General features: G+C 40.4%; 1 protein-coding gene across 1 annotated transcript; it reads left to right on the top strand.

The window, feature by feature from the left end:
- Window positions 1–909: 909 nt before the first annotated feature.
- Window positions 910–15313, top strand: b4galt1l (DP-Gal:betaGlcNAc beta 1,4- galactosyltransferase, polypeptide 1, like). The gene is made up of 6 exons (XM_027026901.2): window positions 910–2124; window positions 2973–3208; window positions 7715–7902; window positions 11135–11257; window positions 11924–12028; window positions 13238–15313. The coding sequence occupies exons 1-6, from the start codon at window positions 1851–1853 to the stop codon at window positions 13371–13373; spliced, it is 1062 nt and encodes a 353-aa protein (XP_026882702.1). The 5' UTR covers window positions 910–1850; the 3' UTR covers window positions 13374–15313.
- The last annotated feature ends 146 nt before the right edge of the window (window positions 15314–15459 follow it).

Genomic DNA, 15459 nt, shown 5'->3' with positions numbered 1-15459 from the left:
GTTTAGTACTAAGAATAACGATCAGTCAGACATAAAAGTGAAGTGAATAATTTAACTTGGAATGACTTTTTGTGTCAAAAAATAGGGTATAGTATATTTATATTATAGTATATAGGTTATAATTTAAAGAGCTGTTCTACCATTTGTGACCACTAAGTGGCGTTCGAACCCTGTTCACAAACTAAATTTCCCAGTCCCACATCACTGCAGCTCTTATTTAAAACAGAATAGAGCCTTCTTCTCATATATAATAATAAATACATATTTTCCCCTCTCTGCGTCGTTGGACCACGGAAAGTGGCAAACCTTCTTTAAAACAGCACTTATGGCATTTCATATCACAAGTTGTATTGTTATTTTTGTAATCTATATACTGTTTACGCTTAATATGTACATAAATAAAACAACAACTACACACCATAAGGAAACAGATCACAAAATGCCTTTGGAAACTACTTTACATTGGCAATAAACTGCATCAAAATAAATTATCAGATGAGTTAGCAGAGCAACAGGAAATGAGAAAGTACATCAGTATTAGTAGCCTAAGAAACTAAGAAAGTTTGTGCGGGGCGATGGATGGATGGGTGAGGGCGGCGGCGGCGGCTGTACCGTGAAGTTGAAATCTATCAAAATAAAAGTCACACTGCTAGTAATTTCGAGAAGCACGTGTCAGACATTCAGGATAAATGTATAAATCTACAGACATACTGCAGAAACATTACTAAAGTTTAGTAAGATCATAATGTAATTTATAGGTGGACTGCATAAATGTCATCTTATTATTAACAGTGTACTGCTCCAATATCATTTACCACAATGCTAACATTTCACCACACTGTTCACGAATGGCGATGATCTCTTATTGTAGTACGATTCATTGCACTGAGGGGCGTAATCAGTCTGACAAGAAGACATGAGCCACCGGCCATACTACGTGTGAAATTGCCTGACAACTGTATTTGGATGTTATCGTGCACACAAAGTTCTTTTTTCCCTAAAGCTGGATACCGGGAAGTCATCTAAACGAAGTTGGAAAATCGTACCTAAGGGGGACTTGGTCCGAAGGAAACTTCAAAAGTTATCAGCAGAAGTCATCTAGTGCCAGCTAGCCAACTGTCGCTGCCTGTAACGTAATGTAATTTAACGTAGCCACTACCTAGGGCAGTTAGTTAACTAGCTAAGCTAGTGTGGCTGTAACGCACCTTAGTGTTAACTGGCTAGCTAGTGTTAGCTGTCTCGGAGTGTCTCGTCATGTCAAATCTGATCCGACTCGCTAATTTGTAAGTTGCTTAATTTTACCAAGCAGCTAGATAACTGGAAAACCCCCCAACTCAGGCTATGATCATGGACCTTAATATTTCAGGAAACGCTGTAATATTACTTAGTATTAATTTTGTAGCTTTAGTGGCTTAGCTTAAATAACTAGTTAGCAGACCTAGCTAGCTAATAGATAAAGAAGGCAGTAGTTAATAAAATAGGTTATCGGGCTAGCTAATTTAACTAGTTACTGAAAGGATAAGACAGTTTTGTTTTGTTTTTTTTGTTTTGTTGCTCTGCGTGTTCTGCTAGCTATCTGGCTACCAGTTTATAACGTTATTGCCATATATATACCAAGATAGATCTTCTAACTTTCCGCTAGCAATTATGGTGATAGGAAACTGAACAACTTGTAGGTAAATAACTCGCTGTGCGACTAGCTATCTATCTAACAAGTATCCTTTTGATCTAAACGCATTATCTATCTTATTTAGCTAAATAATATATAACTCGTGAGTTTTTTTTTTAACGAAACAAACACGTTGATTACCTAGTCCGCTAGCTAAATCAAACTCTTTATTATATTAAAAATGCGCGATTCAAATGTGAATTTTAACTTTCTTCATAGGACGTGCACGTTGGTTGTTCTCCTGTGCTTTCTTCACATCTCTGTTACTGTAGTTTATTATGTTAGATCATTGGACTTAAGGCGAACATTTGTACAAAACCAGCATTCGCGGCAAAACCAAATAAAACAAAAACTCGTCAGACAAGCCACCGAAGAGCCAAAGTCCATATTTTTTACAAATAGTACTGTGATAACGAAAAAACTTGAAAAATGCCCCGATCCATCGCCTATACTTGGTAAGAACCCTTAAGATATTTTTAAAAACACTTGGTCTTTATTTGTTGTGCATTAGAAACAGAGCTTTGTGGGAACCTTCTGAACAGTTTACAGTATAATGTATAAAAAGTTGTCCCTTTGTCTGAAAGTGGCATTTTATTTTTTCCAGCAATTTGGATTTTATCTTTGAACTCCCATTGTAGAGCTAATGCTTTGGTTACTGTAAACAGGAGTTAGAATATAGGTTTAGAATATAGGTGTCTAGGTTGGACTCCAGAACAGAACCTATGTAAGGGTTGTAAGGAAAGTAATTGTCCCTGGATTTCATTGATTCCGTGAATTTTATTGATTTACTGCGGGAGTATAAACATATGCTTAAACTCTTTGATGCACTATATGAATTTTCATTTTAACACATCAGTCAAATTTTTCAAATCTGTACAGGTCAGAGTGGAAAACTAACATGTGAACACCCCTTAGCAAGTTGGTTGATCCTGTGTCATAGCCCATGACTGAATCAGCAGAGTCTCCGACTAATAAAATCACATGCCTGCAACTTGTTGACGTCTTCAGTCTTTTGTTCCCCCGATGTAATTAGAAAATGTCTGACAAAGGCTACGTCTAGTGTGAAATTACACCTTTGGGTTTCAAATGCTGGTAAGAGGGCCAAGAAGGTGATAATGCATCCAAAATGCAGAGTGAAAACTTGGTTATATATTTGCGTTCACATCTTTCTATGTAATTTGGGATCTTTTGTGACTGTTGCCGAAATGTAAACATGATTCTTGAAAACCATGCCTGTGACCTGTGTTGCATTGATTAAATAGCCTAACCCAAGCTTGTTGTTGTGCTCTCTGTGCTGCTCCAGTGGGCCCACTCCATATAGAGTTTTCCACCCCAGTCAACCTGGAGCAGGTTATAGACCAGAATCCAAACCTGCAGGACGGAGGGCGGTACAAGCCCCGAGGCTGCATCGCCCAACAGAAAGTAGCCATCATTATCCCCTTCCGCAATAGGGACGAGCACCTCAAGTTCTGGTTGTTCTACCTGCACCCGATCCTGCAAAGGCAGCAGCTTGACTACGGGGTCTACGTCATCAATCAGGTCAGTCCCTCTTCACGGCCCCGCGCTCTGTCTGCCATCTGCGGGTGCTCTCGGCCCAAGCTGTCATTCTCGTTGTGGATTAGAAACAGTTGCCCTTTGCCCCCAGTTGATTGCACGTGTGTATGTACGTGTGCAGGCTACTGTTGCATGTGGCTCTGAAGAAGAGCAGAGAGCAATGGATTTGACTGACCCAGAAAGTCTATGTGTTAAACTGCCCAGAGTTTTAAGCCTGATTCTTACAGGCATGTCCTTTTTAAAAACGTCTGCAAAAAAAAAGAACATATGATCTTCAGATTTTTCTAGTTGTTTTGAAACTCTATTCACACAAACACTGATAAGGGAAATCTGCTCTCACCACTTTAGGCAGGCCTCCTTTGAAGCGTCATATTTGCGTATGCACGTGTTTACCTAACCATGTTTAACCTGTCCGGATACCCAATGAAACCAAGTGATTAAAATGGAGACTTTCGCAGACCACTAAAGCTCTGAACAGATCAAATGACCAAAAATAGCAATTTCCTTAGATGTGTAATCTTTTCATGCCATATTACACATTTATTGTCATTTTTACTTCCCCGCATGTAGAGTTCTATGTTTTCTATGTTAATGTTCCCCTTTGTCATGCGGAATGCAAACAGTTCCTTAACCAGGCATGCTGGGACTTGCAGGCATGGAGGGGCTTCCTTATTTCTCGATTGCAGTCTGAATGTTCTACTATGCAATGGCTATAACTGGGAACAACCTTATGCATTAAGAGCAAACAAGGTTTTTCAGATGAAATCTCAGTTAAGATTCTCACACAAATATTTCTCATGCTTTGCTCCATTGTAAATGGTTACTGGGTTGATCTGGGTAGGGTTTGAACTGCTACAATAGGAGTGTCAGTATGCATGTCTTAGGGCTTTGTCCAGTATCCATGTTACTCTGTTGTGCAAATGAATTGTAATTCAGAAGTGTGCATAGTTCTTCTTTCACTGCTGACATAACAAATGGCCCTTTTTTTTTTACCTAAAATGCCTAAAATGTATGTATGGTGAAAGGCAGTAGGCTACTCAAGACAGTTTAGGAAAAAAAGACTGAAATTATACTCCAAAAAAGTATCCATTTCTTTGGGTCTACATCCTTTGGGTAAACTGTGTTATGATGACAATTCACTGAGGGATGTCAGAGTGCTTTGTTACGGACACACCACAGTGCTGCTGGTCCAGCTGACTGCACTGTCTGTCCTGTGATGGTTGGTGGAATGTACTGCATTGATGGCTGATCTTGACTGAGCTAAAGTCACAATGAATATAGGACATAAACACTGGCAAGAGTCAGGTTGAGTTTTGAGTGGCAGTCCTGCACCTGTTGGACAGGACAGGGCTATAGTAGCTATAGTACCAGTTCATTAGCAATACTCAGTGCTCCCATCATGTGCACAAACATTTGTGCCTGTTTTAGTAGCTAGAACAGCAAAGAGTCTGTTCCTGACTAGTGCTTTGACTACTTCCTTTCAATTTGCAAAAGGATCAGGATAGGCTAGAAAAACCTTTTTTTTTTTCTTTTTTTTTTAAATGCAAACCTAGCCTGCAGCTCTTTATAATGGAGTAAAGGAAATAATGTTAAACTGTACCATTACCCATTGGCAAGTCTTTAATATATCAAAATAGGAAAGAGTCTAGAGATTGTTGTAGACGTATGTTGTTAAGTCATAGAAATGTGAGATGTGATGCTCATGTCCACAGTAAAGCTCCAACTAAGTGTAACACAATAGCCTAGTCCTAGATTGCACTTGAGACAGTTTGAGACAACAGGCCTTGTCAGTTAGATTGGATGTACCATCACCAACTCTTAAATATTTCAGTGTCAACATTACACTGAAGGCCAAAACGGAGAAATGGCTTAATCCTAAAAACAACTGGCAACCAAATGTTACAAACTGCCTTTGCTTGTGTGCTTGCTTTAGGCTGAAGGTCTGGGTTGTCATGACTGCTAGCCTGTACTGCATTTTCTCTGCCTCCTGGGGTGAGCTGTTAGAAGTTGCTTGGGAATTTGCCCAAATAAGGGGAAAAACGCGAGGGCAGTACCTCTTCATCCTGTTTTACACTTTACTCTCCACTAGTTGCTTTTCCACATTTCCTTTATTCTAAATTACACCCTTAATGGGGTTTCTGCTCCAGTCTAGGAGTAGGTTTAAACCAGAGAGCTGGCTCCTTGTAGCCCTCGACGAGACTCGGGTACCAACTGTGGCCTCTCCAAGTGCTGTTGGGTGATCAACCCTTTTTCTTTCTTCTCTAAATGTTGTCTTTACATACTGCTCTGCTCACTCTGCTCTCTAATTTTGTCTTTCGCTCTCTTTGCTACCCCTCTTTTCCTCTTTAAATTTCCACCCTCCCCTCCCCAATCTCTCCCTCCCGACCTACCTTCCTGTTCCTGACCAAACTGCCAGTATTTTGCATGTCCGATGGCTTGCACCCGGCTCTCTAACAGTGGGGGATAAAGGGAGAACGTCTCCTTGCTCTTTCTCTGGCCATTCACGGGCTGCTTCAAAGGCTGCATCTCGCTGCTGGTAATGTTGGCCTCTTAGTTTTTTTTTCATCTCTCTCTCTCTCTCTCTCTCTCTCTCTCTCGTGCTCTCTTTCTCTCTCTGTCTTTCTATTTATCTAGTTCTCTTTCTTTGTTTCAAGAGCTCTTTTCGAGTGTACAAAGTAGTGCCAAAAAACTCTTGTAAAACATCCATAAGATGATTATGCTCGTATGTATGTATTTATGTATGTATGTATTAATTCATCATTATTATTATTATTATTATTATTATTATTATTATTATTATTATTATTATTATTATTATTATTATTATTATTTGAACCTTATTGGATTCCCAATTCTAAGAAAATCAAATGGACAGTGTGTATACCATCCAGCTCTTCCTAACTTTCAGAGATTTGCGTCCTCAGATCAAGAATTCCTTCTTCAATTTCTTTCGTCATCTTAGTAAGCATCAGGTGGGTGGATCATGGAAGGATGCTCCACAGCAAAAGAATTAAGGCCGGTGATATCTGAGACTTGGGGCATTAAGTCCATTTAAGAGCTCTGTCCACGTACATTAAGCAATCTGCAGCAAGAAGATTTGGTCATCCTCTGTGAATCCCCTTCTGAAAGCACAGCTCCATGCCTTTGGGGGAGGACCATGGATTTTATTTCCCCCTTGTGTTATATAATGCCTTTTTGTGCCATCTGCTTGGCATCCAGAGAGATAAAGAAGGGCCTGGGGCCGCCAGACTATCAGCCAGAGTCATCTCCGAATGCTGCCATTGCACTCGCCAACATCAAGAAACACTGGACTTCCGAGAGCAGGGCTCACGGAGCACCCTAGAGACCAAAGTACTGGGAGAATCTTTAAAGCACTAAGGACCTTAATGAGAACCTGAGATGACTCTGTGCAGACTCTGCGCGCTAGTCCCAGGGCAGGGGACACTGCCATTCATCAAAGACAATCTTGGTAGTTGCTGTAAAAGACCTGAATTTCTTTAGACCAGAACTGAACTCATAGAAGAACCTCATACACCTGTTGCTACTTTTGAACCCTAAAGCCCTGTTCTCTTTACTGATGAAACGGATGTAAGACAGAGTAAACAAACAAACAAACAAACCAAAAAACCCAACTGAGCAGCGAAAATAAGTTTCAGTGGTTAACATATTCTGTTTTTATCTCCATAAACCATTAACTTGAAATTAATTGACTTGCATAACTGGATCTATTGAGAGCAGAGTCCCAGAATTATCATTAATAAAGAATCTGAGTTGTGTGGCTTAGGGTAAGGGATCAATTCCTCTACCCACCTTTATCCTGGTCTACTGTAACAGTCACTACAGATGATAATCCTTTGTGTTCAGACTAGGACAGAAGTGGGGTGTTTGGCTGTGAGTGAAATCACACACTGAAATGTAATTTTATTATATGCCATTTTATTTTATTAATTTTATTTGACCAGTTTAAACCAGACTCATTCTTCCATTGTAATGGTCTGTCACATTTATGACAGACCATTTACGTTTGCCATATTCACAGCATAGTTAAAATGCATCATGTCTTACATCACCAAGAAGCCTCCAAACTACCTCAGACCCTTTTTAGCCATGTAATTGTTTGAAAGATGTAATTGTTTGAAGCCATGTAATTGTTTCGAGATCAGGCCATTGTTTCGCCATATCAGTTTACACCCTTGTTGCATTTCATTTCATCTCATTTAATCCCTCCTTATTGTTCTGCATTGCAACCCAGTGTTTCAGCAGTCCTGGTAATTTCCAATGTGAGTGCATCATAACACTGTTTTGTTTGCGTAGTTTCATTTGCAAAGTCAAGGCCACTTCTCACGAAATTCCTTTAAAGAGTGAGTAGACACAGGGGCCTGTTTTCTTGGTAAACATGGCTCCTGGCAGTGGAATGCTGTTCCTGTGCACGTCTGATAAGTGTTGTCTCCACTCCCCTCCATCTCCACCACCCCCACCCCCCGATGGCAGTATGGCGATGAAACATTCAACCGGGCGAAGCTCCTGAATGTGGGCTACGCCGAGGCCCTGAAGGAGTATGATTTCGAGTGCTTTGTCTTCAGTGACGTCGACCTCATCCCCATGGATGACCGCAACACCTACAAGTGCTTCAGCCAGCCGAGGCACCTGTCCGTGTCCATGGACAAGTTTGGCTTCAGGTAACCCACCCTTGTGTTTACGCAGGTGTTTTTATTAAGGAAGTGGTGAATAATGACCATACAGAGCTATCCTGATGTGAACAATAAGTATTCTTCCGCACAAGTATGTGCAAACAGGTTGGGTCACTCTCTTTAAAAAAAAAACTTTATCCCTTATTTTACTGTATACACTTCCTAGAAAGTATTCTCTCTCTCGCTCTCTCTCCCTCTCTGGCTCTTGTTCTCGCGCGCACACACACACACACACACACACACACACACACACACACACACACATAGTGTGGCCTGCAGGGCTTCATGGTGGTTCTTGCATGCCCCAGCTGCACCTGTATTTTTCCATTATGTTCACACATGAGCTGTGTCACAGGTGGCCAATCCCCTCCCCTCCCCCAGAGCCTTGTTTGCACTGAGGTGGCGACTGTTTCTCCTCCACCGTCAACAAGGGCCTGATGGAATTATTAACCCTGTTCTAGGATGTGCAGAGATGTTTTAGCTGGGGCAGGATGAGTTTGAGAGCCTGTGATTGGTTAAGGCTTTTATCAGTCCCCAGTCAGAAATGCTGATGCTGAAGTGGTAAATCCGGCCCAGTATCTTTCTCTGGCCCCTAGTGGTTAGTCACGACGCATGCATGTTTATACCTGGCAACCACCATGTATCAACCAAACACTTAATAACAACAATAATAATGAAAAATTAAATGTATAGTGTGCTTTTCTTAAACTCAGTGAAAAATGAACAAACAATGAAAGCATAAAATTGCATATAATAAATAAAATAAAATATCATACTTCGATTAAATTAAAGAGATAAGTAAGTAACATTTTAAAATAATCTTAAAGATATATGGTTCAGATATTGAGCAAAGTGGATCAGTTCTGCTGGCAGGTCAAACAACAGGTTAGATGTTGGTATATTGCTAATTTGACCTTGGTTATTTCCAGGGTTGGATGGGTGTCAGCAATATCCGCTACAGAGTCTGGTGTTGGTAACACTTTACACTTGTACAACTAAGTCTGATGACGACTTTGGTTTGGTAAATACCTCAGGTGTTCTTTCAGTTACAGAAACCTAGGAGTCAGAAAAACATATGACATCTTTCTCAGAACCCATGAACTCTACAGTCAAAACATGGCTTTTACATCCAGTCAAAATGCCAGTACTATTCTCATCAGGATCTATTACTTAACAAAATCTTTTTTTGTCTTTGCTATTGGCACCTACTCGATATTGTGACTACTAGAAAAGATGGTGAATTACACGTCTTATTAAAAAAAATTATAAAGTACTTGTAACCAGCACACTATGGTGTTAAAATTGTAAAAGTCAAAATGTTTATATGCCAACTCTGATGACTAGTGTTATTGCTTTAAACACAGACTTGTTCTGCTCTCAGTTGATAAACACCTTTAATGTCCTCAGCACCTTATAATGCCCTCAACTTAAAACATTAACTTTGGAACATGCATTCATACAGTGTAATACTGATCAACTAGAACAATACAATACTTAAAGAGGCCAATAAGGAACAATATGGACTACCAGATCATGTTGATGTTGGTCTGTGCGGTCTTATTTTTTACGTTAATGAAAAATTGAAGTTCTTTCAGGAACTATTTTGCTAAACACGGTATTTTTAGTAGAATGTGTATATGTGACTAAATATGTGCCTAATCAGAGAGAACATGATTAATTGTGATATACATAGTTAATCACAGAAAGGTTTGTGAAGTGATAATAGCAGGCCACTGTGGTAGAAAGTCCTTTTACAGAAAGACCTTTATTGTGTCTTTGTCTGTGAATAACTGTTGTCAGTGGCACTGTTCTTTCTGCAGTATTTCAAAAGCATCTGGTTGTAATTTTCCAGAATTACCCACCACAGGGAGGTCTGGAGAAAGACGTCAGGAACTTTCTCACGAATAATTTCTGTTCTCATTAATTGCAAACAAGGACATGCAATTGCTGAGCATGATGCCTGCCAAGTAGTTTGACTTATCTATTTAAATACTGAAGAGGCTATAGAGCTAACACACATGTAACAGTGCTGTGTGTTTGTGTGTCTGTGCATGTGTACACATGAATGAAAGCCAGTTAAACCATTGCTTCCTTCCCCACCACATAGGTAATCCAATCTTGAATAAATACATGCATATACTTTCTTTTACTCTCTCACTTTAATGAGTATATTTCACTGGACTTTATTTAGCCCATTTTGGTGTTTTACTGTTACTTTGCATAGTTTATTGGCATGATAAAAATACAGCATTTTAAAAATGATCAATTGATGTTTAATGCAGTAATAAGCACTTTGCTTTGAATGATTGTTCACTTCAGCTGAAAGTGTGAGAGTCGCCTGGAGACACCATGTGGCACTTTGCCCCTGATATGGTATGTTACATATAGTTGTTTTTTAAATGCATTCTTACTATGCAAGACTTTGACAGTTCGACACTAAAGGGAGAACATCAAGCTGAAGCTTACATAAATGTCACCTTTTTTTCCTTTGGTCCAAGCTTTTGAGACATCTGCGATTGATGTTTATTGAGCTTATGTTCTTTTCACAGCGGGTCACGCCTCCCCTTTCTTACAAACAACTCGCTGCCTTTATCAGTTCTGTGTAGCATGGCCTGACACTTCCTACCTCGTTTTCAGCTAGCAGTGAATCATGACTTCCTCTCTGTGTATTGTGCCATGGCAGCTGCCTCCGCCTGCAGCTGTGCCGGAGCGCATGGGTCCTCGGCCTCCTCTAAGCAACACTGAGTTTTTTCCGCTTCCTCCAAGGCAGCAGAGGAGGTCGGACTGCAGGCCCCGCAGCTTCCGGATCAGCCACTAAGGATCAGGCGGAGTTCAAGCATGTTGATTGATCAGTTTTTTTAAACTCACCTGTGAGAGTAGGTTGAGCGAGGTGCTCATGGGCTCAATTGCCAGGGAGCACCCATACTTGCGTGCTACTAAATATATTGGTCCCTCTGGATAAGAGCTTCAGAGAAATTCTGCAAAACATCTCATGAGAGAAGACCTGCTGGATTTCAGGAAGGAATTAACAGAACCAACAGATCACTGATGAATGCTCTTTCCCACATACAAAAACTTGTGGCACAAGTGGTGCAGGTTTTAAAATGTTCCAAAATGTGTAAAAACTCCTCATTAACCACAACAGCTAACTGCTTTGCACCTCCAGTGAACAGTCTGACTCCTGCCACACCCACAGTAAGACTCTATCCTGTTGTTGCAGGTTGCCATATAACCAGTATTTTGGTGGCGTGTCTTCCATGAGCAAGGAGCAGTTCCTGAAGATCAATGGCTTTCCTAACAACTACTGGGGCTGGGGCGGAGAGGACGACGATATCTACAACAGGTTGAAGAACTTGCAGCATAATTAAGGGACATCTGTACCTTCACTTGAGTAAACAAAATGACCTACTACATACTGTAGTCAGTGTACTACACGCAGTATATACTGGTGCATAGTGATTTGGGGCACAGTCTGTACTACCAGAGTTAAAATTCTGCTTTGATTTCTTAAGGACAGTTTCACTGTTTCATTATTGTATCAATCAAATTGGTTATGGTGTAGAAATGTTTTATTTGTGTGAGCATTGTGCTGTTTGTTAAAGAGGGCCAAAAGTGGCCTCTCACTCATACACAACAGAACATTCATGTTGTTTACATGGTCTTCAGCCAATCAGAAGGTCTCGTTTCCACCCTATTTGTTTTCATTCACATGCCGTAAGCTTCCAGCTGGACTTCTTCACTAGTGGAAGTCAGGTCCAGGTTAAGCTGAAAGTTTATCAGGAAAACTTGGTTACTTTAGTGAATGTTTCTGCGCTGACAAAAGGCCAGAAGTCAGTGGTGTTTACAGTGAGCTCCCAGCTGCCTTGGCGATACCCATGCAGCTTATCGCTGTCAGTTACAATTTATTAATTAATTCATCAATTACAGTTAATCAGCCTTGTGTTTTATCTGCGTGCACAGAGCAGGACTGCGTGTCCCAAAATGAAACCCTTGTTGGATGTTTACACAGGCTGGCCTCCAAGGGGATGTCCATATCGAGACCCAGCGGGGCAATTGGGAAATGCAGGATGATTCGCCATGAGCGGGACAAAAAGAACGACCCAAATCCCCAGAGGTATGCCACCCCGCACTTTGCCCAACCTGCAACCCCGGCACCCTTCGTCTCCCACTATCCACTGGCTCTGACATCCAATAATCACTAAGCGTTTTCTTACTAAGCCCCGCCCCCAACACCCTTCCCATACTACCCCATCTCCTCCTTTGCTTTTTAAAGAAGGCACTGGGACTTGGAGGTTATACATGCTCAGATAATAAATCACTTTAAATAGAGCTTAATGTTAGAGATTAGAGTCATACAGATGTAGTTATCACTTATTGGCTAGCATGTACTGTAGTTCCTGAATGCTGCTTAACATTTTTAATTTAGGGTTTCTAGTCATTGTCAGACGAAGAAATTATGTCACCTCATTTCTAGAACATTAAAATCTCTGCTGAGTTGAAAATAAAAATCTAGGAATAAAAATCAGTAGAAACAGGTTTCTACAGTTCTACCTTTTAGATGTGTGGTTAGTATATCTATTGTCATGCAGTCATTTATGTCTCCTCAAGCTCCATCCATCCAAGGTGCCACTTATGTCTGTGTATGACTGTTGACGATCTGCACAAATGACATAAACATGTTCATAAGCATTGCAGTTTGGCAGTCAATGCGGATGTCTATAATGGAAAGACAAACTGGAAATATCTGTTATCGTGTGGAATGGATGTAGGACTCCTATAGCAGTGTGCCCTGCTCAGAGTGTACTGTTGGGGCTTAATGGAGAACCTTAGAAATAAAAATATAATATATAAATATCAAGTTCCCAGTTTCACTGCTGTTTTAAACATGCTGTTGCAGTCGTGCAGAGGGAGCAATCTCCCTCTCCACACCACCCTCAGGGTTATCTCACCCACATCATGTAGTTAAGTACATGGTGTATAATTACGTGTTTGTGTGTGTTTGTGTGTGTTTGTGTGTGTGTGTGTGTGTGTGTGTGTGTGTATGTGTGTGTGAGATATAAGGGGCAGACATTGTGTCCAAATGGCCCAAAATGCACTTCATCTTGACTTAACCTCCATTCAGAACCACACAAACATCACAGAGGCTCTTGTTGATTTACTATACCCTTATACCCTTTGTAGTGTTTTAGCACCACAATTGTTGTGTGTCAAGTGCGTATTTTAGGGGCATTGTTAAAACAACCAAACAAACAAGGGCAAAGATAGGGTTTCCTTTGGTTCCTCTAAGTACCACCAATGTTAAGTACGTCATTTCTTCTCTCAGGTTTGACCGGATAGCTCACACCAGGGAGACCATGCACAAAGATGGCATCAACTCCTTATCCTACAAAGTAGTGAACGTGGAGAAGAACCAGCTGTTCACCAAGATCACAGTGAACCTTGGCAAAGCGCCACGTTGATGCTCATAAACTAGAATGGGGAGAAGAGGGGGGAAAAAACTGCTCACCACAGAGACTGAATGCAGTAACCGAATGATGTGCCTTGGCATCTTAATTCATTTTAAGTCTTTTTTTTTTTCCATCACATACTTTTATTTTTTCAAGGTGAATTATATTTTTAAAGACATTTTTAAAAATAGTACTTTAAAAATTCTTGCCGTCTTTGCACAATTGACGATGAACCAATACTGGGAGGATGTATGATTCTTTTGCGGTGGAGAGTTCTGAATATGCAGAATCTAGAGGGCAGAGGGTATGTGTTATGTGTGTGTATGTGTGTATATATGTGTATGTGTATGTGTGTGCATCCCTTCGTGCATGCACACTTGTTTTCTCACAAACAAACCCGCTCTTTACGGGCTACAAATCTTCCCACCGTTTGCCTTAGAGGCTGCTGTTAAGGAAAGAGTGTCTTTTAAATCAGTCGTCTGACAGAGTTGGTGCATCACTTCTCACCCATTGAGATGTTTGAGGAGTGTAAGCTGTGGTGTGTGTCCTTTTTAGAGCACTGCGTTAAACCTGTCTTGTTTAGAGACTTCCTTGAGTCCCTGGAAATGGAATGCTGACTGTTCGCATAGGGGTTTGGTGATGGACTTGAGATGGAATGGACTCTTCTTGCCATTGTGCGTTGACTCGTTCCAAGTTATGCGATACCGAGGCATATGCATTAGCACCAGGGCTGTGCTCAGTGGTATACCTTCTAAATGGTGTGTTCAGAACCTAAAATTAGGTCGTTCACCACCAACCCTGTCACACCTTACCTCTTTTTTTTTTTTTTTTGGCATTTGAATGTATATGCCTGCTTTTGTTCCAATGGCTTTTCACTCAGCCAAGAATGCCTTTCCTGCGTAGTATTTCTTACACTTCTACTAGAAAACCAAAGCAATGTGGTCTAAAGCCTTTTCCCACACACAGTTATGCCTTGTCTTTGGTTAAATGGACTTTAAGGGAAAATCCATGTTTTGTTTTTTTTTATACTGGAATAGGCAGTTTCTATATACCAGACAGTTCCTGTACTTTATAAGGCTTGACAACATCTTTTATGTATCATGTTGTCTGACTTGTAAGAAAGCACATATGCATAATATAGTGGGGGAACAAAGCCATTGAAATTTTGACTGGATTGGGTTTGTCACTGATTTAAATGTCATTATCTTGTACATGCTGGTTTGTATTCAAATGGCCTTCCAAACCTTTTTTTATTTGTAGGTTTTTGTTGGTTTTTTGATCCTGCTCTTCAACCAAATCCCCATTTTGCTGATTGCAGACAAGTCCCCCTCAGCTGATAAGAGTACCCATTGAGGCTGAACTCTTCAAGATGGAGCCTGTGTTCCAGTACACAATTTACAGAATATTTAAGTGGTACAACCAAGTGCAAGATTTTTTTTTTTCCTAGTCCTTTTGTGTTTTCCAAATCTTTTTTCCTTCTTTCTTTATTGAAAGACTTCCAAAATGTGATGACTTAATTTGCATTTTTGCCACCCTCTCCTGCTTTTCCACTGCTTTGCATGGCCAGTTTCCTTAAAATGCCTGTTGCTCCACACCTTGCACAGAAACAAAAAAATCAAACAAGCCTTGTGTTTCAACACACACTGGTTTTGTATCTATTTGGCCTTTGATCAGACAGCCAGCGCATAATTTGTTTCAGGGTGTTGTCTTTTTTTTTTCCTTCTTGTGTTGCAAAGATGTCTGTCAGATGTCTGTATGGCTTTAATTATCGTTGACACCAATCAGCTGGGTACATTTGTGCTTCCTTCTTCCACAGACACAGAGATGCTAGATTTTCATTCGTTTCTCTTTCTAAGTTTTGATTTTCAAAGCCTGTTCCTGTCATATTGTAATGCTGAAGATGAAATCAGATTATGATTTTAAATAATTAAATTTCTTTTTGATTTAATTTATCTCTGATCCCAGCTCTGTTAGGAGTCCATGTTTTATTTTCATGATGTTTTGTTTCAGAAGAAATAGCTATGATTTTCAGCTGCTACACACTTTGCTGTGGTAAATATGGGTACTTTTTGGTCCTCAGATTATTGCAAAATCTAAA

The sequence above is a fragment of the Electrophorus electricus genome, chromosome 1, assembly GCF_013358815.1.
Source record: "Electrophorus electricus isolate fEleEle1 chromosome 1, fEleEle1.pri, whole genome shotgun sequence".
NCBI lineage: Eukaryota > Metazoa > Chordata > Actinopteri > Gymnotiformes > Gymnotidae > Electrophorus > Electrophorus electricus.
This window is presented reverse-complemented; position numbering and strand designations above follow the sequence as displayed.